Here is a 25,203-nt window from a genome sequence, read left to right on the forward strand (position 1 = left end):
TCCATCGTGCACACGCGGCTCACGTGCTGTTTTGAATTGCGAGAGAAAATATTTAACTTCTGTGACTTAATTAAACAGACTGCTGATGAGGGTAGTCAACAAAGCAGACAGAGAGACAGACAGATAGAGGGGGGCGGGGCAAGCAGCTGTGCAGAGAGCAGAGGTAGAGGTGTGTTGGGGGACTGAAGCAAAGCAAAGTGATCAGATTAAAGTAGATTGTGAATTAAAACTTAATACAGTGAAGAAAAGAGAACAATTAGAGTGTGGAAGTCTACATGGGATGTGCTTCTCACAGAAATCATTGACATATGCGAGGGCAACGCGTTTGTGTACTGTGCCACCCGAAAATGAGTCCGGGTCGTCCGACGTCAAAACGTAGTTCCGCCTGCTACATTTTCCAAACGAACCCCCCCCCACGGCGGCAAGACAGTTTGAGAATCACTGGGCTAATGTAAACAGATGTTTGGATTATTTTCGAACAGAACTTCATGCTTGCACTGAATGCAGTTTCAGTCTTTCCTTGTATCTAGTTCATCTTCACCACATCATGTGACAGGAAAGCTGTCTGAGACATTCAGTAGATACATATCATGCTTATAGGCTTCTTCTGTTCTGTTTTCATGTTTCTTGTTTTGAGTAAGGCCTTGACGTCAACAGGCGTGACGTGACGGCCGCTTCCTGTTCTTTAAACTGGTTTCACTTTGTTAGCTCGTTTGTCGCGGCTTTTTCTTCATCTAAAGGTATGTAAGAGACACTTTTACATTTTTCTCTGTTCGATTCCTGTGTGACCCTTTTTTTATGTTGTCTTGTTCGTTTAGATTCAGTAGAAAATGAGTCCGTGTGCTAATCTGTCGAGCTCACTTGACGATTGATTGAAGTTATTGGACGAGCTGCCTCTGGTTGCTCTGGCTGGATGTTAAAGACCTGGAAACAGAGAACAACTTTAGTCAGTCAGATAGACATGATTATCATTTTATTTAACGATATTTTCGTCACGTTTATTTATTTTTTTATGTATAACCTAGCCTAGTATATTGTTATAACAAGAAACGTTTATTGTTACATGATAAGTTCTAATAATGCACTTTTTGCGTTATAATGTGATGCTGATCCTTTATTTACAGAATAACATTCAAAATACAAATTAATTTAATTTAATTTTCAAATTTAAGACAAAATTGGGAGCAAATTAAGTATCAATGCCTTAGAGCTGTTACCTCAGTGATCCTGTTTCACATAAACTACAGCTGGACAAGACATTACAATTAGTACAAACACTTTATAAGTAGGCTCTAAACACATGCGATGAGAAGCCAAATTCATATGATCATTGTAAAGCTTTAACTAAATATGATTTTTAAATTCAAAATATGATCAAATTTGCTAATATTTTTCTTGCATATGAGACTTTTCATGTTTTTCCATGTCCCCCCCCCCTTTCCACTTAATGAATTAATTAAACCAAATCAAAACTTATCTATGAATTTCATATAGAAAGACACACATTTGGGCAGTCCAGCAGCACATAAATTGAACACTATGACCAAAGAACTGAGGAACATCACATCGCTCAACCTCGTCTGTAAATCTATAACCTGCTGTTACTGGAAAAAAAATCATGAAATCATGATCTGGAGTAGTGGTTAGGTCATTGTTTTACTATTGTTTGTGATAACAGGCATTAATATGTTTAAATATGTTTCTTTTCATGTCTTTAATTATGCCATAAACCTGGCAGAGAATGCATGAAAATGAACCTTTTGAGGTTAATCTGGCAAATTTACATGATGAATGAAGATCTTATATTTTCATTCATATTGAACGTCTCTTCATAAATAAAATAAACAGAAACATACATGAGCCGATAGAGAGTGTTGGTAACATGACAGACGGAGGTGCTAAATATTAATACATAAGCTCTTCCAGCAGGTGTCATGTTTGTGTGAAGGTGGGAGCTCTGCCATGGATCAGAGTGAGGACAGAGAGGAGGCGGCCCACACCTCTAAAACCACCTTGTTTGGGGGGGAACCTGAAACTCAGAGGTGAGATCAACATCTGTCCACCTCTTGTTCGTGACACAAAGGGTTTTGACTTTTATTCAAAATAAAGACATAAGTCATAATAAGAAGTAAGAAGTGGTCAGTCTAAAAACAGCCGTACACTGTGATCTCAGATCAGCTTTAGGAGGAGATTCACAATGACAAATATAAGAAGCATGTGCATCAATTAATCAGTCAGTTTCCTTCCTCATGTTGCTCTCCTGTCTGAACACTTCCTAATTCTACTTTTCTGGCCTGGACTGTCAGCTGATTGTGTGGTCAAACATGTGGTTAGGTGTTGCTGATTTCACATTAATTATACAGAATTCTGTGTTGAAATTTTTTCTATCAATAAATGTTGTTTCGTAACTCATCCTATTTCCCCTCTCAGGACATATTTTAGCTTTCAGTTTTTGGTTCCTTTTGTACATTCTAGGTATGAGTGGGGGTTACCAAATAAACATGCTTTTCATTTATTTTTCCCAAACAAATGGACAACTATCTAATTTTAATGAAGTTCTGACTCAGAACATGAGGAACACTAACACTTATTTATTATTAAAAGAAAAGAGTGCAAACAAAAAACGGATTTAATTTAAAATGGTACTATATATCATGTTTTATAATGTTTCAGATGCATATGCTATGTTATTTTTTACAGTAATTGTGCTGCTGTTGTGGCATGGTCTGAACAGAAACACTCAGGGTTACGTGACCATTAGCAGCATTAGTGAATAAGGTGTCCATCTTTTCTCTGATTCACTGTCTACAACTGTCTGCTGGTGCTGCACAATTCATTTCATTCATTACTTTTGTAATCTGATCCTGAATCACCCTAATCTTCACAAAGGTTATACAAACGGCACTCGTGTTTCCATAGTTGTCAGGGCTAATCCACTCAGGATCTATACATCATGACAAACCATGCAGTTAAAGGAAGGGACCTGACCTGGACCATAGTGACCATTAATAAACCGGAACCGAACCTGAACCTTATTTCAAGATTTTTCTGTGCATGCCTGTTTGACTGTGAGGTTATACAGTACATCATCTCTTGCAAGGCAATACATAAAAACTGTACTAAACTGTACATGCAGAAAGAGCATAATAAACAGAAATAAACAGAACAATACATCTGCCCTTAACCATGACTAGTGTCTTTTTTCTTGATTTGTTCCATCCAAGGTCTATGATTTCAGTAATTCAAAACATTTTTTATTGTTCAGCTCTGTATTAATTGTAAATTATAAATATTTACAATAAATATTTTCATTCAGTTAGAGTTATTCTGTGAACTCTAATGAATTTCTTTCTTACAGGATCCTTCAGAGAACAGACTGTCCTGATCCTGAACCCAGTTGTGTGTCCTTGAACTGGTCTATGACGTATCCTCTTACATTTGCTGATAAAAGGTAAGTATTAATAAGCGAAAATGTTCTTGTCTGTGTTTAAAGATTGAACATATTTTCTATCAGTTGCTATTCAACATGGATATCATTAGTGCTGTCAAGCGATTAAAAAACTAGTGATTAGTTAACCGACATGAATCGCATATATTATTCATTTTGTGAGAAGCATTGTATTTTAGGTAAACTTACTCGTTCTGCGTTACCCTGATTGTAGCTGTTTTTTTCTTAATTTTACACCATTTATAAGTGTTTATTCACAAACTACTTCAATCTGTTGACCTTGCTGTCCCATTAACCCATTAACGCATTATTTTGACAGCACTAATATTTACTTGAGCTGATTTTGATTCAGGTTCCAGCAGCAGAGCCCAGACTCTCCTGAAACTGAACGCAATTATGTGTGCATGATGAGTAACTGGTCAATGACGTATCCTCTTACATTTGAAAAATCTGCTGGTAAAAGGTAATAATTTAAAACTAAATAATTTCAGTTGTAGTAACATGTTTTCCATTAGTTTCTATCCAACATGCAAATTTAACTGAGCTCTTTTTGTTTTCAGGTTCCAGCAGCAGAGACCAGTCTCCTCTGGACCCAGTTGTCTGTCCTCCAAGACCGACCAGTCGAAGGACATTAAAGGAGGACCTCCCTCTGCTGATCAGATGTAAGCTGTAACTGACAAAAAGCGTGAGAAAAGATCTTGATTGAACAAAGTGTTTCTATCTGTCGTGGAAAGCCGGCCATCATAGAGAGAAATTATATTGTTTAATACTGCTCTATGAATCAGCCTACAATAATAATATATTAAAGGGATACTTGTATGAGGTACCAATTAATAGTATATTACCTACAGAAGATGGTGGTCAGCATGGCCCTTTCTTGGATAGGGCAACATGAATGGTATGGTATGTAATCGTGTGGATGGGGTCTGCGTTAAAAGGCAGCCAAGCCACTCCAAAAAAGTCCGATTTTTATGTACACAGCTGATCTGATACAGTGCATGGAATGCACACAGGTAGTTGTATGGTTGAGAAATTGTAGTGCCATGAGCTGTATGTTTTACAAAGTTGCCCAAACAAAACAACTCACGTTTTGATTTTTTTTACTGGTGATTCCGTTTTCACATCAGGCGGTGAGCCAGTAATGTAGTACTGAAGGACACTACCAGAATATGAAGGTCAATATTTAACAGAAGACGTTGCACTTCAATGAATGGATTATATAGGACAGACGTACAAGAAATCTTCTGTCTCTGTATGTGTGTGTGTGTTTCTCTGTCGATCATGTGTGTAGACCCTGCTCATGACAGGTACGGGAGGCAGAGCGCGAGGGGAAAATGTCCATTTGTTAATCGGTCATGGATGATGATCTTGGACAAATTAAAAGTCGCCAAATATACTTGGCCAGCCATATATACAGTATACCTTTAATTTAATTAAGTATATCAAGTTTATAGTTAGACAATCCAGGGTTATAGGGTTTACCAGCATTACATGAGGGATGGCGTTACACTAACCGTGCTCAAGGTAGCCTGCTGACTCCCTCCCCTGGGTCAGCTAGTCTCCAGCCTGGATTCCCTGAGCCTGTTTCTCTTGCCTCTATGTTTTACATAACATGGAATTTATTTTACTGTTGGACAGTTTAGCTTTCTCTGATGGGGGCGATCTGATTGGCTGGTTAGCTGAGGAGTGAAAAAAAGGGTCAAAATTTGTGCTTGTAACTCGCAGCTCGTAGCTTGTAACTTCAGGGTCACACATGCACATAGGAAATGTGTGTGGCTGTAACCCGGACTTTATGAAATCTTGAAGTTGAAAATATTGTGGCACAAATTCTCCACATACACAAACAGTTTCTACTGCTACAAAAACTTTTTACGCATTTGCAAATCTTTTCTGTGAGCACACAATATTTCTACACCTTCAAAACGTATTTACAAATTCACAAACTCTAATGTGTGAGGACAGATTTTTTCAAATTTAGATACTTGCATGCAAATTTACATGCACACAAAACGTGAAATACAACTGTTGGCTGTGAAATTATTTATGAACATTATTTGCAAGCTCAAAATCTTTTTGACCTTTATTTAACTCCATTATTGTGGTTAGTTCATACTGTTACATGTGGGCTTACACAAAAAGTAAACAGGAAACCAATCTTAATGCAATATATCATGCTTTACTTGAGAAAGAGAGATGATGTCTAGTTGCACTTATATGAAGATGTTTACAGACATTAATAAAATGCTATATCCATGTCAGCCTCTAGCCTCTAGGTTATAGCATTGCATTACACTGATGGGCTATGCTTCTTGTTCTCCACACAAATTGTTTTCCTGCGTACAGCCAATTCCTGGTTGAATTTGCCAGCCGACCAAACTGCTCAGACTACAAACTAAAACCAGTACACAACAAAAATCTCTGTTCCTTTTGTTTGTACCTTTGCTTGTAAGATGATGTATCTTCACTTTTCCCTTTTGCCTTATTCTCTGCATTTGATTGCTTTTTCCTTGTTGCCTCATTCTTACCCACCTGATAATCTTGGAATTGCCCAGTACAACCATTCCAACCAAACTGGTGAAGTTAAACACGAGACCAGAAGCTAAAAATACTTTACTTACAGACTGAGCTGTTAATTCTCAGAGGGATTACCAAGATGAGTAAAGCTTTCCCACTACAGGGATTGATTAATTGTTCACATTGAAATAATACTTTATTGATGTTTACCTTGTGTTTTACTGTGTTGACAGACATAATATGAGTTAATTCTTCATGATTACTCCACAGCAATGGCCAGCAGAGTGCAGAGGCTCCCAGTGGTCCCTCTGCCCAGCAGTATCAAACACACCTGGACAACATATTTATGGTTTGTACATGAGCAACAACTACTTTTACGTTTTTTCTGCTCAAAGTTTTCCCTATTTTGCACTATTATTTAAACAGTAGATGGTCAGTCCTTCTAACATGGATCTGTTGATTCCATGAGTTTAGTTTAATTGTGTCATTTATATTCTATATATTTCAGCTGCTGGAGGAAAACATTGTTACTTTTGTGAAGGAAGAGTTGAAAAAGATCCAAAAGGTTCTGAGTTCAGACTACTCAGGCTTAGAGAGTCAGATGGAGGATGAGGAGAGAAGAAGCAGCAGAGCAGCCTTCCTGAAGATCACAGTGGACTACCTGAGGAGAATGAAGCAGGAGGAGCTGGCTGACTGTTTGCAATGCAGTAAGAGAATTTCTATTTACATTTAATATGCTGGATGAATTGTGGCTTCACTTACATCTCACAAATTATATGGTCATATACTCATGTAATAAGAAAATTTAATTTTAAAATGTTTTCTCGTTGTTTCTTCATTCAGTATATCCTGTTCAAGTTTGTGTACAACATAAACTTAAATCTAACCTGAAAGATAAGTTCCAGCGTGTTTTTGAGGGGATTGCTAGAGCAGGAAACACAACCTTTCTGAACCAGATCTACACAGAGCTCTACATCACAGAGGGAGGGACTGGAAAGATCAATGAGGAACATGAGGTCAGACAGATTGAAACAGCATCAAGGAAACCATGCAAACCAGAAAGAACAATAAGACAACAAGACATCTTTAGACCCTCCCCTGGAAGAGATGAACCAATCCGAATAGTGATGACAAGGGGAGTAGCTGGCATTGGTAAAACAGTCTTAACACAGAAGTTCACTCTGGACTGGGCTGAAGACAAAGCCAACCAGGACATACAGTTCGCATTTCCATTCACCTTCAGAGAGCTGAATGTGCTGAAAAACAAAAAGTTCAGCTTGGTGGAACTCGTTCATCACTTTTTTAGTGAAACTAAAGAAGCAGGAATCAGGAGGTTTGAAGACTTCCAGGTTGTGTTCATCTTTGACGGTCTGGATGAATGTCGGCTTCCTCTGGACTTCCACAACGATGAGATCCTTACTGATATTACAGAGTCCACCTCAGTTCATGTGTTGCTGACAAACCTTATCCGGGGTAAACTCCTTCCTGATGCTCGCCTCTGGATAACCACACGGCCCGCAGCAGCCAATCTGATCCCTCCAGAGTTTGTTGACACGGTGACAGAGGTCAGAGGGTTCACTGACCCACAGAAGGAGGAGTACTTCAGGAAGAGATTCAGCGATAAGAAACAGGCCAGCAGAACAATCTCCCAAATAAAGGCATCACCAAGCCTCAATATAATGTGCCACATCCCAGTCTTCTGCTGGATCACTGCTACAGTTCTGGAGGATGTGTTTGAAACCAGAGAGGGAGGAGATCTGCCCAAGACCCTGACTGAGATGTACATCCACTTCCTGGTGGTGCAGACCAAACGGAAGAACTTAAAGTTTAATGGAGGAGCTAACATGGATTCACACTGGAATAAGAGAAACACAAAGATGATTGTGTCCCTGGGAAAACTGGCTTTTGAGCAGCTGCAGAAAGAAAACCTAATTTTCTATGAATCAGACCTGACAGAGTGTGGCATCGATATCAGAGCAGCCTCGATGACCTCAGGGGTGTTCACACAGATCTTTAAAGAGGAGAGAGGACTGTACCAGCATAAGGTGTTTTGCTTCATCCATCTGAGTGTGCAGGAGTTTCTGGCTGCTCTTCATGTCCATCTGATGTTTTGTAACTCTGGTGTAGATCTGCTTTCAGCAGAACGAACAACATTCATGAAGTCTGAAATGAAAGCTGCAAAGACACAGTTCTACCAGAGTGCTGTGGATAAGGCGTTACAGAGTCCGAATGGACACCTGGACTTGTTCCTCCGCTTCCTCCTTGGCCTTTCACTGCCGACCAACCAGACTCTCCTGCAAGGCCTGCTGACCTCGACAGGAAGTAGTTCACAAACAAATCAGGAAACAGTCCAGTACATCAAGAAGAAGATCGGTGACATTCTGTCTTCTGAGAAAAGCATCAATATGTTCCACTGTCTGAATGAACTGAATGATCGTTCTCTTGTGGAGGAGATCCAGCAGTCCCTGAGATCAGGAAGACTCTCTACGGATGAACTCTCTCCTGCTCAGTGGTCAGCTCTGGTCTTCATCTTACTGTCATCAGAAAAAGACCTGGACGTGTTTGACCTGAAGAAATACTCTGCTTCAGAGGATGCACTTCAGAGGCTGCTGCCAGTGGTCAAAGTCTCAAGCAAAGCTGTGTAAGCACAGAGATAGTAAGATAAATAATAATAAATACACTGCAATCTTTTAAAGAGGTAAGACCAATAAATAATTTCTGTAATTTTCTCTTCAGGCTGAGTGGCTGTAACCTCTCAGAGCGAAGCTGTGAAGCTCTGTCTTCAGTTCTGAGTTGCCAGTCCTCTAGTCTTCGAGATCTGGACCTCAGTAATAACAATCTGCGGGATTCAGGAGTGAAGCTACTGTCTGCTGGCCTGAAGAGTCCGCACTGCACACTGGAAACTATCAGGTCAGGATTCATAGACTTTTTCAACTGATGACAACTTAAATCCTGATTTATATGAATGTATAAACTGGTCACATGCATGAATTTGTCTCTTCATATGTTATTTCAACCAGGTTATGTTTTCCATTTTGTCAAGTTTTAATAGAATCAGAGAGGTATCAGTAATGTTGTTATATGATTGATGGACATTATTGGAAGCTGGTTGTGACTTGAAAGACATTAATAATAATATTAATGTAACCCCTGATGGAATTGTTGTCTTGCACTAACCTTCAAGCCCTCATGGTACACTCAGCTGATGTTATGTATATTTACAGGCTGTCAGGCTGTCTGATCACAGAGGAAGGCTGTGCTTCTCTTACCTCAGCTCTGCATTTGAACCCTTCCCATCTGAAAAAGCTGGACCTGAGCTTCAATCATCCAGGAGACTCAGGAATGAAGCTGCTGTCTGCTGGCCTGGAGAATCCAGACTGGAGACTGGACACTCTCAGGTATGGAGACCTGATAAAAAAGACTTGGACTAATTGATGCACGATATTTCAGATAGAACTCACATCAATATATCTCATTTCACCCCCCCACCCCGCCCCTCTTAATGGACAGAGACAAACAGTAAATGGAGCGCCTTCCTTATCAGTGAAGACAACTCCTCAGTGTAAGACAATAGGCATATTCATTCATTCATTCATTCAACCTTTATTTATTTCTCGGGAATACATTGAGGGGTGGCCCTCATTTTCAATGATGCCGTGATTACATTAGGCAGCAAAGCAGAAATACAATAGAAACAAAACAAGAAAAAAAGATAATAAAATAAACAGCCAATAAGAATTCTACAACAGATTAAGATAATTCCTAGTTAAAACATGTACATGTAAGAACATTAAAATGTCTAAGCGTGTTTTTAAAATCTCCCAAAGTTATCAGGGACTCTAAATGTAAAGTGCATTGCAAGTTATTCCATGAGTCAGGAGCACAGAACCTAAAAGCAGTCTTTCCTAGTTCAGAATTGACACAAGGAACATGAAGTGTTATCCAGTCCTGAGACCTGGTCTGATAAGCTCCTGTCCTTAAGTGCAATAAAGATGTAAGGTAGGTTGATGATTTGTTAAGGAGGGCTTTGTAGATAATCAAATACCAATGTTGGTCTCGTCTCATAGAGAGAGACGGCCAGCAAACTTTATTGTACAGAATACAGTGATGGGTACTGTAGGTATCGCCAGTGATAAACCTAAGAGCTGAGTGGTAAACTGCATCGAGGGGCTTAAGGGATGTAACAGCTGCATGTCTATAAATTACATCTCCATAATCAAGAACAGGGAGTAAAACAGATTCAACAATTCTTTTCCTATTAAACATTGGGAAGCAAGATTTGTTTCTGTAGAGAAAGCTGAGTTTCATCTGCAATTGTTTAGTCAGATTATTAACATGAAATTTATAAGTGAGTTTCTCAGCAATCCAGATGCCAAGATATTTGTAGTGTGGGACTCTTTCGATCGCTGTGCCTGATAAGGTGCTGATGTGAAATATACTGTAATCGATTCTCCTAGATTTTGTAAATACCATATATTTTGTTTTTTCTGCATTTAACGTGAGTTTCAGGCCAATGAATGCCTCCTGTAGAATATTGAATGGAAATTGCAGCTTATCAATGACCAGTTGTATTGAATCTGCCCAACAATATAAAACGGTATCATCAGCATATAAATGAACCGTACAAGTAATTAGGGCCTGGACAATATCATTAATGTAGATTGTAAAAAGGATAGGCCCTAGAACTGAACCTTGAGGGACACCTTTTGTTAACGATAAAAATGGAGATTGGGCATTACCTGCCTTTACACACTGCCATCTATCTGAGAGGTAATTGTGGAACCATCCTATGTGGCTACTTGGCCGCTTTCCAGTCACAATAGCCTCTGGCAGAATTCAGATCCCATCTTGGCCCAGTAAGTGCACACCTGGTATGTTCTTTTGTCCCAGCAATCTGGGTCAGTACTGTAGGGGTCTGATGTGTCCCACCGGTGCTTCTTCTAAGGTTGTTTGATTGTTTTCAGCAAACGGTAATCTGTCTTTGTCAATAGCTGCAAAGCTGCAGAGGTGTCTCTTACCGTTGGCTGGTGTGCAGATGTCCTTGAACTGCCTTTTCTCCCTTTTTGTCAGTACTGAGTCCTCAGTCTTCATCTACAGCTCACCAAGTGGCCTGATTTTTCTCTGTAGGCATAACAGGGAACTTGTCGTCTGTTGCAGCTACAGATGCACATTGCTGCTAGAGGCTTACTTGTAAAAAGTGTGTGACCTTCAGCAGGGTTTCAATATACACCTCATTTATTTATTGTTTAATTTATTTGGTACTCAGCATCGCTGGGGTGTGAAACATTCATTATTAGCACCAAATAATCAGTGCTGCTATAGAGCTTTGAAGAAGCAGACAACTTTGTTTTTGTAGTTCTATGCTTTAGTGGGCTGATCAAAGCTATTCACAAAAAAACCCTGTGGTCAAGGATGACTTGCAACAAAATAAAACAGCAGAGTGTCAGTTTGAGAAACCACAGAATTGCATCACTGCTTTTTGCAGAGGTTGTGGGTCTACATCAACTGCAATCTCGGATCCCGTCGGCTGTAGTCTGAGACGACATAGCCACATGCCGACATGTGGACACCGGTAAACATGCCGGGCGGTAAGGTAAATGACTTCCCGTGCTGCATTGTTACAGAAAGAGCAAACGTTGTCTTGTGATTTACTTGTTATTAACAGGTCTTACCTTTGCCGAAATTTCAACATCATGATGCAGATTTGTAAGAAGTAAAAACTCAAGCTTTGTCAGGTCTTTCCTCAAGAGGAGAGGAAAACTGTTAAAATGCTCGTTTGTTGAACGGAGGTCCGATTGATCTGATGCATTCCAGGAAGTCGTGAAATCTGTATGCTGAACGGCTTTCATGTCAGCGTCATGGGAATTAATCTCAAGTTAAATTTTAGATCTACAAACGATTGTTAGCTGAACTTACATGCAGATGTCTGTTTATAGAGATTAATAAGAAACTAAATCGTCGTCAGATCACGCTGATGGGAGCCAGGATGTCATTATGGCGGATTACGTTCCGCCTGCTTTTGCTCTCCTCACAGACTGTTTTTCTTCCATACGCCGCAGCCTGCTGATACATGATTGGTAAATATTACTTCCCGGAAATCCATGTCCCTGCCTACAGATTCTACTATGTAGACTATTCTACTATGTAGAATCTGTAAATAGAGATTAGCATCAACTGTGACCTCCAGGTACTGGTGTGCAGCCTAGTGTGAAGCAGTCTGGATGAAAGGCAGCCACTCTGAAGCCTTGTTTGTCTGCTGGAAAATGGTGGATTGCTCCCTCTTGTTTAGGAGTGTATATAGCCTCAAGCGATGGAGTGGCTGGATGTGGAAGTGGCTGAGCTGAGTTTCCTCAGCAGGTTAAATAGCTCAGTAATCTGGAGGAAGCTCAGAGTCCAGCATCATTACTTTACATGCAAAGGTGATTTTAACTGATGATTAGGCTGTCTCACCGACGCATCCCTTCGGAGGTATTCCGGTCAAGTCTAGCTGGTAGGAGACCCATGGGAAGACGCATAACTTGCTGGAGGGATTATGTATTTTGTCTGGCCTGTGAATGCCCAAGGATCCTCCAGGAGGAGCAAGGAAATGTGTCTTCTTGACAAAGGCGACAGTCACAGACCCCTGCCTTGCAAACAGGGGGCTCGTTGTTTTTTTTTAACACACAACAGCACAACAAATGCATTGACAGCAGTTATATAAACAATGTGAAACAAATCACATCCACTAATCACAACAGATGTGCTCTAGGACTGTAGGGGGGAAGTTTAACCGTTTTTTCTTTGATGGAAGAGGGAGTGACCAGCCACTGCTGGTAGCTGCTGTCAGCTAGTTAGCTTAGTTAGCTTAGTGCAGGTGGCAAATGGTAAATGGTAAATGGACTGTACTTATATAGCACTTTTATAGTCTTTGCGACCACTCAAAGCTGCTTTTTTACCGACCACTCAAAGATGCTTTTTTACATTATTAGTGGCGGTACTAATAGCTGTCCTCACTCTCTATCAGAACTGTGAGCATCTGGGGAGTGTTGGTGTCTACGCCTCTCACCAGCAAATGGGCTTCGGACCGCTGAGACTAGTTTGAAGTTGTTGGGCCAAGGGCAGGCGGGGACTCAGTAGGGGGATGATGATGAATTTCGCAACAGGGAGTAACGTTAATATTACATTAGCCAAGAAATTAAGTGTCCAACCAGGACAACACATGATAGGGATGGGTTGTAGGAACCAGTTTCAGCAAGAAAACCAGCTTGCTAGTGTATTTTTTGCCATCAAACTGATCTCTGTTGATCTAGGGGCTGTCTCCTTTGGGGGGCATGAAAATCTCCTTGGTAAATTATTTTACATAAAATATGTTCAACAAATCCAGTTCCAATTAGCGCAGACCTACAGGCTTGTAGCACGTATGTTTTGGATGACTGGATGTGTGGCATGCTTCTTTTGCAATTTTCTTCTGGGTTTGTGAGTCTTTGAATTTGCATCGTTAATGTTTTTGCACTGGTTGACTGTTAATGCCTTTTATTTGCAGCGCTTTTGCAGTTTTGGACTTTCATATGTCTTTTTAATTCTATAATGTTTCTGTATTTGGAGATTGTTTATTCTTATGGACATTTTTCTGGGCCGTTGCACTGCATTTGCCCCTGTTGGTCACTGTTCAGAGCTTTCTGCATTTCTGAATTGGAAACGCTACACATGGAATAGAGTTCCAGTACCAATGGATAATGAAAAGAATAAGTAGTAGTCATCTACGAAATTACAAAATAATCCACTGAACTAAAATAATGTCAGCTGATTAATAATCAGTTTAACGTGAACATGTGAGTTCATTTGAAGAAATCACAAACCTCTGTATGAAATATCTGTTTGACGCTGAGAGAGGATGTGCTGGTCTGACCCCCATACTCCTTTCAGGTTGGAGCCTGGAGGAGTCCACTGGTTGAGACCAGGTCTGAGGAAGTGTAAGTGTGTTTTAAATTTGATTCATGAAAACAAAGCAGAACACATTCAACATTTTCAAATTGTGACATCATTCATGTCTCTGATGTCATGAGTGTGTCACTCGATGAACAGTTGATGATTGATAACTGCAGCTCTATTATATCTTGTATATCTATAATTCTCTCCATCAGATTCCTGTGAACTCGCCTTCGACACAAACACAGTGAACAGAAACATCCAACTAACTGACGGAAACAGAAGGGGGTCATATGTGAAGGAGGATCAGTCTTATCCGGGTCATCCAGACAGATTTGACAAGTGGCCTCAGCTGCTGTGTAGAACTGTACTAACTGGTCGCTGTTACTGGGAGGTCGAGTGGAGTGGGCTGGTTTATATATCATTGAGCTACAGAGGAATCAGCCGAAGAGGAGACAGATATGACCGCAGGTTTGGAAGGAATGATCAGTCCTGGAGTCTGGAGTGCTCTGAAGATGGTTACTGTGTCTGGCACAATAACAAAGCAAATTACATTACCTCCTCCTCCCCTGTCTCTAACAGAGTAGCAGTGTATCTGGACAGTCCTGCTGGCACTCTGTCCTTCTATGAAGTCTCCTCTGACACACTGATAAACCTCCACACCTCCAAAAACACATTCACTGAACCTCTTTATCCTGGGTTTGGGTTGGGTTTCTGGTCGAACAGGTTTGGATCTTCAGCGTATCTGTGTTCTCTGTAGAAGAGAGGATCTTCTGTCAGAAAAAACTTTATCACTGCTGACCAGAAACACCAAAGTGTGTTAACTATAATAGAGGAGGAGGAGGAGGCTGAGTGAGCTGCATGATCAGTAGCTGAAGGAAGAGAAGAGCAAAGGATGCTGAGATGAATGCATGTGTTAAGATAATGTGCTGAGAATGTGGAGTCGGACCTGAGTCTCTCCGAAGCAGGCGCCAGAGGAAACACCATGGACTCATTCAAATTTAAAGAGAATGAAAATCCTACAGATGCATGCAGCATAGGTTTGCACCACAGACTGGACGAAATAATGGACGTAGTCTCAGTGACGTCACCCATTGGTTTCTGAAGCAGCGTTTTGAAGCCCGAATTGCCCTGCCGCTGGGGGTCGCCATATTGGAAATGCCAGAGCCGGCTAATCCAGAGGCAGGCAAGGAGGCGGAGCGTGAACGAGCTAAAGCCTATGGCTGAGTACTATGGGCGGGCTGCATGAATCAGCCTGCTACGGCTATGAAGCTAGGCTATATGCTCCTCAGCGTAGCTAACAGTTATTATCCATAGACTGTATAAATCATGAATGAGCTGGTTTGACTTTGCCAGGAGGAGATTCTGTCGGTGACTGACTGCAGGTGTTTAGTTATCAGACTAAAGAGGTAGCGGACTCGCTGCTCGCTCGCCCGGTGAGAGAGCGGTGAGCCGACACGTAACCGGAAACGTAAAATAACTGATCTTCTCATCACTGCATTCCGCTGTAATCTCTTAAATTCCTGACTCCTATTTACTGGCCGACGATTAAATAAATGTTTGATAAACATTGCACAGGCTAACAAGCAGCTAAAGGGAGCACAGTATATCTGCTACTTAGTGCTAAAAATATTTCAATACAGTAACACTAACATTTAACTCACCGAAAAGCTGGAGCTCAGACTTCATGCACGGCCATAAAGTTCCATAAATCCCACAGAGAGATTATTTGTCCAAACTTTGAATGAAAAAATCCCCAAAAGGCTTCAACAACACAAACAGGTGAAGTTAAGCTCAGTGTCTGTGTGTCTGTGTTGACGTCTAGCAGACAGCCAGCAGGATCCACCTGTCAATCAAGTGATCCGGCCCCTATCATTTAAGGCTTAATATAATTAAAACGGGTGTGAAATTCACCCCCCGTACAGTTATCTTGAATAATGAAATTAGCTATTTATAACAAAACCCTTTTTTGTACCAGGCTGTAAACATGTTTATTTCAGCTGTAAAAATGGGCATTTTCCCACCTGCTGTAATGTTATTTCTTGTTTTCTGGAGCCAGCCTCAAGTGGCCACTCAAGGAACTGCAGTTTTTTGCACTTCCGCATTGGCTTCATTTTTCAACACCAGAGGTTGCCGCTTGGTTTGCACACTGTGTACTAAGTTTGATCTTTTTTTACTGTGTAAAATGAACATTTTAGTTTGATCTTCTTTTTTTACTGTGTAAAATTAACATTTTAGGGATCAAAAACGGCTGCTTGTTTTTTAAAATCTTTTTGAGGCAGCAGTAAGAGGGAAAGTATTTTTGCACTGCACTTATAGCGCTTTTCTAGTCTTCCAATCACTCAAAGCTGCTTTAACACTACAGGTCACATTCACCCATTCATACACACATTCATACACTAATGCTACATAAAGTGCTCAACTGTCAATCAGTCATCACATTCACACACCGATGGCTATGCCCCAGGGTGCAATTTCGCCTAAGGTGTCTTGCCTAAGGTAGGGAGTCTAGACTGAGGGGGATGGGGATCGAACCACCAACCTTCCGAAGATGACCGACTCACTGAACCACAAGCCCTTGCACACAATTTAGTTTACATTCTGTCGCATGGTTAATTTTTAGTTATACTTACCTTAATTGCCCACAGGAAGTGTCAAGTACCCACAAGAGGGATTCGAGAAGGGGAGACTCGGTCTTCTGATCTGCCAAAAGTGTATTTCTGTCACCATAGACATTTTATTCCTTATAAATAATTTACTTTCATGGGTTATTTATGTTGGTATATTTCTTTGTTTGTTAGATGTAGTTTGGTTGTCACTTAAGTTTCCCCTTTGTGTCCGTCTTGGACTTGTCCCTTGTGTTAATAACCCCCTCATGTGTTATTTGAAGTTAGGTCTATTTAGTTCTGATTTGTTAAGTTACAGCTTTAGTTCTTTATTGCTTTGTTGACCTCCTTTGATTTCTGGCCCTGTCTTGTGTTTACTCAGATTTACCCTAATCATTTGTTAGGTTTTGAGATTCTACAATTGAATTAAAGTAACATTTTCTCTTTAGTATACCTTTGTCTGCCTTTTTGCTTGGTCCCTCACAGAATGACAGAACAGGAAGTGACCTCACCTCATATCTTAGGACTCTCCTCTCCCTTAATTGTCTCACAGTTTGACACTGCTTTTGAATAAGTGCGTGTGTATTGCGTGTCGCATTTAAAGGATTTGGTTCTCCTCAGGTTCAATTTAATCTCATCACAGCTGCTGCTAAGAATACACACACACACACACACGCACACACACACACACACACACACACACACAACCTTGACCTCTGACCTCTGTGTGACTTGTCATCATTCTGATTCAGAGTCAGGTCCCAATTGTTCAAGACTCTTAATTGTTACTGAACTATTTTCTTTTATGCAAGACATTTATGTGAAACACAGCAGTCAGAGGTCACAGGTCAATCAGAAACCAGAGGTCGTAGTGGATTTTGGACATATTAAATTTCAGACTTTACAACAGAGACCGGATTTCACATCCTGAGTCCAGAGGTGGAGGTTAGAAAAGAATAATGAAAAATAATGGAAGTCTAACAGTGGAAATAACACGGTAAAGAAAAAGTAAGTTTTAGCATTTATATGTAAAGTAACAAAAGTTAAGATTTTGTTACTATCATGTGAATCATGGTTGGAAGGCATAACTTCCAAGTTCATAGTCAGCGTGGACACGAGTGCTAATCATACTCACCAGCAGCTCTATATGCAGAGCTATCTCTTGTCTCTTGCTGCATCAACAATTCATAGGTTTGATAACATAGTCAGGTTTAAACAGCAGTGAACTTGTCCTTCAAAGGACACCCCCACCCCCTCCCCCTGGCCCCCCTGGGTGTCCCTCTGCGTCACGGCCGCTGTCCTTGGCCCCTCAGCTGACATCAGCAGTTAATCTGTTCTTCTAAGCTGATTAACTGTTTATCTGCTCAAACGCTGTTATCCACCTGCACACACTGTAAGTCACTGCAATGCTGTAAAACACAGAGACACTGTAATACACTATAAAATGCTATATCACACTGTGATACTGTGTAGGACATGATTTAAAACTATTAAAAAAACTGCAAAATCATGTCAAAATACAACTAAAATATTGTTAAACATTAAAAGCACTGTTTAACATGAATAAACTTTAAGATGGTTCACCTTCAATGTTTCCCTCTGTACTTAATCTCAATTATTGTTCAAAGTCTTCTCTGGATTTGTTGCTGTGTAAAATACCAGAATTACAAAATCATTTATAGTATTATTATTACTAACCGTCAGATATTAACATGATCACACTTTGTTGCTCTCCTTACATGCGAGTCACAGAGACAAACATCCCATTCCATAAAAAAAATGAATACCAGCTTATTTTTGTCTGGGACTAAATCAGTTGTTCACATGTCCCACAAACGGTGGCTTTGCTTCCTCCAAACTTAGATGGAAATAACATAAAACTCTATTTGTATAAGATTAAGTTTTGTCTTTATTGTATATACATATACTTTGAACAAAGTTTTTTTACCCAATAGTACAACTATATACAAAATGATGTACACCAGTATATACACCTGTATATACCTCTGTATAAACCTCTATGAATATACCTGTGTATACACCTATATAAACCTGTTTAAAAACCCCTCTAAACATATTATAATAACATTGAATCTGTACTCATTTATACACCTGAATATACTTGTATGTTCAGAGATCATGCTCATGAATTTTATAAAAGATGAGTCAGACAGTTTGGTGTCATTCACAATCTCTTTATAGGTATTATCGTACACAGCGGAGCAACTACAAGCTCCAACCAACCCACAACAACTGGCTGACAACGTCACAACTGTCCTTATTACAAGAAAAAAACAAACATACAAATATTACAACCTGTCACCGAAAACTGAATAACTCTTTTATCACTATACAGCTCATTACCTCTGTGAAACTGAACACAGACCAAATTCACACACACTCTTTGATGCAGCTTCCTGTTACTTTTAATTGAGTAAACACTGAATATTAATGTACAGTTTGTGGATGAACTCGCTCATCAAAGCTTGTGTGTTGGTTTGGCTGCATCTTTAGAGTATAAAAAAAGTTCCTGTTTCAGTCTGAACCAGCGTCACTCTGACAGGGATCCAGACGGCCACAACGGGACATTCTTTCCCTGAACTCAGTCCAGCCCCAACACGCTCTACCACTCACATGCTTTAGGTAACAGATGTAACAGACGTAGCTATAGCTATAAAAATAGCTATTGCTGCTTTGACTGAGGAAACTGAATCTGGGATTAGAAAACACAGTTTATCAACAAACCGTGCAATAGTTTGATGGTTTAAAAAAAAATGTACCAGTAAGATTTATGAAGCTGCATAGTACACTGTATACCTGTATATACCTGTCTACACCTGTGTATACATATCTGTATATGCCTGTACCAGTATATAGCTGTGTTTTCCTTTGCATAGACCTGTAAATACGTCTGCATGTACCTGTATTTACTGAGCACTCCTAGTTTATCCAGATGTTTGGCCGTCTGTTTCCATGTCAACCAGGCGTGTCAGAGGTCAGACAGTAAAGACCAGAGTCCGACCGATAGTAGATGTCTGACACACAGATACCAAATTGTGAAATAAAAAACAGCTGATTATGGAAGTTATGTTTGTTTTTCCACATAAACAAACATTTTTGGCAGGAATCAGTCAGATACAAAAATATTTAATGCTTATAATAATGTTTGTTCTTTGTGCTATCTGCTGGATAAACTGTGGAACTGCAACATTTTCTGAACAGACATGTTTGATATTTGTGTGACAAGCTGATCACAGATCAGTGGTTTGGTGTATCGGTCGGGCCTGGTAAAGACAGCTGTCAAATTTTTTAGGCCTGTTGGTGTCTGACAGGAAGCATTAATGGTTCTGGGGGGGTAATTTAATTTTTGTATATAATAATAACTTCAAAACCCAGACTTATTTACAGCTGCAGGTTTCTGTTCCTGTGGTTTAAAAATAAACTCTGTTCAACATATTTACAGAATGGAAAACATTCACTTGTTCACTTTGAATGTGTGTGTATATGTGTGTGTGTGTGTGAGTGTGAGTAGTACACATCTGGTGGTATTTTAACTGATGTACAATGGCGTATGAACAGACAGTGGAGAAGACCTCTACTCTCTCGCTCCCTGTTTTCTTTGGGAGAGGCGAGTGGAGGTGGGGGGAGAGGGGGGAGACCTTAGTCCTTTGTTGTGGGCAGGGCTCTCAGGTGGCAGCCTCCTGTGCGTCCCCTCCCTCCTCCACCTGATTGGCCTTCCCCAAAGTCTTCAGCTTGGCAAGCATGTCACCGAATGTCTCCTTTACACCTTTCTCCAGCAGCCAGCCCTCACTCTCGCACTCCGGGTTCTCTGGGTCCTCCATTGTCTCCAGAGCCGTGGTGAGGTACTTTAACCCTGCCATGTCCACAGACTGACAAAACGACACACACACACACACACACACACACACGCACACACACACACACACACACACACACACACACACACACATATACATACACACACATATACACACAGGGTTAAGCAGGGGGGCACAAGGTTATTATAGCTATTAAGAACAATTCTTGAAAAACATTAATACATAAACAGCCTTCCTTGACCTCTGACCTTGACCTTGGATGTAGGCAGCAGGCCCTTAACCACTAAGGCCTGGTGTCTTGAAGTATCATGTTTGGATTTTTTGGAGCAAGAAGTGACCATTTTTGGACAACAAGGTGGAGCTCAGGAGGAGCTGGGTTTGTAATACAGTCAATGCCCATGGCTTATTCATTAGCTGGCTAATTATTTAGTCAATGACAGTGTTTCCCACAGAATGAGATTGTCGTGGTGGTAGCTGACCAGAATAGTCCATTTATTAGAGATTTAATTGAAGCATGCCAGTTATAACCACTCCCAGGCTGTTAAAATGTTTATTTCTGTCTGGCATTGTAGCATCGGCTCTATGAAGATTTGCTCACTTTTGGAGTAAACCTCTAGAGGCCATTTGAGGAACTGCAGTTTTACAGCACTTCTGCGTTTGCTGAAATGAATTTAAATACATTATATTTAAACAATATAGAGTTGTAAATAAATCAATAAATAATCAACTATTGCCTTTTAAACTGTGTTTTTAGCCTTTTCCCCATCAAAAAATATTACTGAACATTTTATTTATTATATATACTGTATACTGAGTAATTAAAAAAGTACATCAGTTAATTCTAAGTCCCTGTTCGCTAGTTGTTCATTTGTTATGACTTATATATGATGTGGAGAAAGCTGCTGATTGGTCCAGTGAGCTACGTGCTCTGGACTAAGACAAAAACAAAAATTGAAAACAGCAGCAGCATACAAACAGAGTGATTGAGTTCAGGATGTTGTTTTTAAATCCGCCGCCTGTCGTGACTCTTCAGGTCAAACTTGTTGTTCTGACCCTAATAATGAATCGCTTTTCACTCTCAGGAACCGTCCCTCATCCTGATCTTCCCAGAATGCAAGCTGCTGCTGCTGTGGTCAGATTAACCCCCCCAAAATAGTCCCTGATCCTTGATGAGCCTGACCAACGGTCTTCAGCTTAACACTGAAGACGATGGTGCATCACCTGATCTACCGCTGAGTCCTGAGTCAACTCAAAACATGATGAACTCTGCTTCCTCACATGTGGCAGTGAAATACTTTACAGAAACCACAAACCCCTGTTCATATTCTAAACTTTTACTGATGTGATGCTTATATCTTAACACTGAAGACAAACGGAGCTGCACACTTATATAACATGAACATATATATATATATATATATATATGTATATATACATTTTCCTAATTTTTAAACTGTGAAATGAAAATGATTTAAAAAAACAACTCCATACGGAGTCTGGATGTGTGAAGTCTGTGGAGCTGATTCTACCTTTGTTTGTCATGAGCAGCAGCTCCTTCAGCACTAATGCAAATCACTTGCTAATCAATTATGCAACTAACCTGGTTCATTTGAGGTTGCTTCGGTTAATTTATTGCAAGTGTGCTCCATTTATCTTGTTTCAAATCAGAAGATTAAGAAAAGAACATATCCTGTGTTCACCTCCAAGAGAAACTCCTCACATTAGAAACGGTAGCAGGTGAGATGCAGCTAACCTGAACAAAAGTGTTACAGGGTTGGGTGCTGGCTGTTTCTTGGCTGTAAGACTCCAAGAAGTTATTGGTCCCTGTCCAGAAGTAATCTGGTTTTGAACTTCTTATTATCTACTTTCTCTTTGCAGATTATACAATTAATGTATAAGATTTTTTGGTGGATTTAATAACCATTGGACAGAGCAAGTTGGGCTCTCTCTGATTCCAGTTTTTATGCTAAGCTAAGTTTATCAGCTGATAGTTGTAGCTTCATATTAACTGGACAGATATGAGAGTTGTGTCAATCTGAAACTCATAGAGAGATAGAGGAGACACTGATCTCACTATGAGGAAAACTGTTCCTTGTTTGGCCCAGGCTGGTGCTGATGCTGATTGACTGGTTGTGGACAGACCCTTACCTCTAGGATGATGGTGGCGAAGACTAGCACTCCAATGCTGGACATCATGCTGCTGAAGTAGGAGAAGAGGGCCTCGCGGCAGCCGCGGGTCCAGATGTTGAGCTCTTCAATGCGGTGGTCGTAGTCATAGTGGGCAGAGTTATTGGTCAGGTGATGCTGGATGCAGGGCCGAGGGGACCCAGGGTTACAGCAGCTGAACGGGACACTGTCCATCAGGTATTTCCCCTCCACGTTACTGAGGACTCGACTGCAAAACAAAGATATTTTGAATTCATGATTACTGGACTCTACATGGAGGTCAGAGGTCAGACACACTGGGTGTAATATCCACAGTTGTATGGAAGAAATACTGAGTGAGCCAACCAGGGCCCCTGACCTCACAGGCTGCTGGGGCCTGTTTGAAGCGACTGTTCATTTACTGTTAAAAGACCATCAGGAGAGGCTTTGTGATTGTTTAATTAACAATATGAATTATTACAGCTTGATTACACGTAAGCAAATAGTAAGAGTCCCAGTAGAAAACCCTGAGGCATGCCACTAAACAAGATGAGGAAGAGGAAGACCAGCTAATAATGTAAAGTGTCGCTTTTAAAGCAACGTCTTACACGGTGAATTCACCCACTTAACGAATAAACCATCCAGAGAGCTGCCCTTTTATTCAACAACAAAGAGCTGCAGGGTCCAAAATTGAGACAGCTATGGTAGCTTATTAGGCCACATGCCGTTTTATTGATTTCCTCTGTCAGAGTATGAACTGCTTCACAGCAGAAACCTGGTTTACACAAAGACCTCCGACTGACAGGCCAAGAGAGGGGGTGGGGGATGGGGCAGAGTCAGCAGAGTTCAGCAGGTCAATATGAGCAGAAGATGATTTTCATGTTTCCTATGTGACAAAAATGAAAACTCTGACTGTGGTTAGTTTTGGGTGTTAGGTATGTGACTGTGAATCAACATAAAAATAAAATGTGAATTCATTTAAATAAAAAATATATATATTCATTTCTTTATTTTTTCCCTGTGAAAAGACATTAAGTCTCCTCTCACGGGGCGGGTCTCAGAGTGACGGAAATAACCTGTGGGCGCGGCCTGTGCCTGACAGAGGGGTTAAGATTGGATGATAGGAAATAATCATCTCAGAGAGAGAGAGTAATATCTCTTAAGTGAATTAACACAGTAACAGGACATTGAAACACGCAACCACAGCCCAACGTGTTTCTGACAGGAGATAGTAATTGATCATATCAGACGTGTTCTGCTTCTGTATTTTTGTAATATTACATATTTTGTCAGAAATTAGCTTTTTCAGCAGCTTCCATTGTGAGAGGAATGGTTTGTTTAACCTTGTCGTTGTGGGGGTGTAATCTGCAGCTCGGTGGAAATAAGATCCTGACAGATTATAGACTTAAGGAGGGGAAGCCAGTGCATCGACCTCCTGCACGGTAACTTTTACCCACTTAATTCCTTCATTTATCCTCCATTGACCCGTTTTAACAAAACTCTTACTGTGGGCCTGCTGAGCTCTGAAGGTGTGATTCAGCTGAAAAGCACCCCCCACTCTGATGCTGAAGGTTTGAAAAAGGCTTTTCCCATTAGGAAGCTCAGAGATGATCCCTGTTTGTGCTCTTGATGACCTCAACATACAAAAAACAAGCCAGATTTAGAGAAACGAAGCCAAATATTGAGGCTAACTTTCCTGGAAAGTTAGAAGTAAAAACTGTTGGAGGTCCTAACTTCAGATGTTTAACTGTGCAACACCTTAAACTCTGACAGGATGAGATGTGCGTCTGTGAGAGGTCCACTGAAGGAGATTGGTCATTAAATTGTTGGACGGTAACGAACAATTAGTATAATCAAATAGGAAATTTAGTAGGTTAGCCGACTGGTTGTGCAACAAATTGTTTGGTCTATAAAAAACACAAGAGCGAAAATATATAAATATTTCATTAGGCCTACGTCAGTTTCTCTGTCCAACGTGACGTATATAACCATCCTGTTTAAAATCCCAAAGAGATGTTTTTTTGGTTTGGTTAATAACTGATGGTTAATCGATCATCAGCTGTATCGTTTGAGGGTGCAGTGTTCGACCGGGGTACTCACTCTTTGACCAGGTCGTTGCTCATGTCCAGGTAGCGGTTGCTGATCCACTGCACCTCGAACCAGTCCCTGAAGTTGTTGTTGCCGCAGCAGCGGAACTCGATCTGCGTCATGTCAAGCGTCCTCTTCATGAAGCACCGTCCTGGCGTGTCCGTGTCCTTGTAGAACTTGATGCTATTCTTCAGGCCTTCAGCCAGCGTCAGGTAAACAGCGAACTGCATGAGGAAGCAGAGCAGCCCCGTTAACAGCAACAGCACATTGAAGCCGCAGCACATCAGCAAGTATGGCTTCAGCATCGGCTTCCACTTGGCGAACTTCACCGGGTCCAGAGAGTCATGGCACACCTTTCCTCCGAAGGCGTTGACCCCACAGGCCAACAAACCAACCAAGATCAACAGGTTGGGCACTAAGTGGCCTTCGTTATTGTCCATCATCTCGCTTCTTTTTCGCAGCTCGATCTTGAAAAAGATGCCGAGGCTGAAGATTAGGATCCCTACAATGACTGAAAGCCAGTAGATCATCCACAGACCCTGAGCCAGCTTCACCCGCTTCTGCAGATTGAACTTCACCGGCATGAACGGCATTTTGAACTCTTAGCGTGAAAGCAACACTCAGTTAAAATCAACGATCACTAGACAACTGGTAT

At 40.7% G+C, this 25,203-nt stretch overlaps 2 protein-coding genes across 2 annotated transcripts; one reads left to right on the top strand and one right to left on the bottom strand.

Annotated features, from left to right (window-relative positions):
* Positions 1-675: 675 nt before the first annotated feature.
* On the top strand, positions 676-16,924 carry LOC138589047 (protein NLRC3-like). Its single transcript, XM_069659325.1, has 12 exons — positions 676-740; positions 1,930-2,042; positions 3,359-3,451; positions 3,801-3,911; positions 4,009-4,110; positions 6,233-6,311; positions 6,471-6,669; positions 6,806-8,603; positions 8,699-8,872; positions 9,187-9,360; positions 13,868-13,914; positions 14,086-16,924. Exons 2-12 carry the CDS (start codon positions 1,963-1,965, stop codon positions 14,628-14,630), a joined length of 3,402 nt encoding a protein of 1,133 aa, XP_069515426.1. The 5' UTR covers positions 676-740; positions 1,930-1,962; the 3' UTR covers positions 14,631-16,924.
* A 3,238-nt stretch (positions 16,925-20,162) lies between these two features.
* Positions 20,163-25,141, bottom strand: prph2b (peripherin 2b (retinal degeneration, slow)). The gene is made up of 3 exons (XM_069659326.1): positions 24,561-25,141; positions 22,464-22,710; positions 20,163-20,366 (listed from the first exon to the last, which is right to left on the bottom strand). Exons 1-3 carry the CDS (start codon positions 25,139-25,141, stop codon positions 20,163-20,165), a joined length of 1,032 nt encoding a protein of 343 aa, XP_069515427.1.
* Between the last annotated feature and the right edge of the window lie 62 nt (positions 25,142-25,203).

This window comes from Semicossyphus pulcher, unplaced genomic scaffold (genome assembly GCF_022749685.1).
Source record: "Semicossyphus pulcher isolate SPU_LCO1_2020_fin unplaced genomic scaffold, fSemPul1.0.p SCAF_12, whole genome shotgun sequence".
NCBI lineage: Eukaryota > Metazoa > Chordata > Actinopteri > Labriformes > Labridae > Semicossyphus > Semicossyphus pulcher.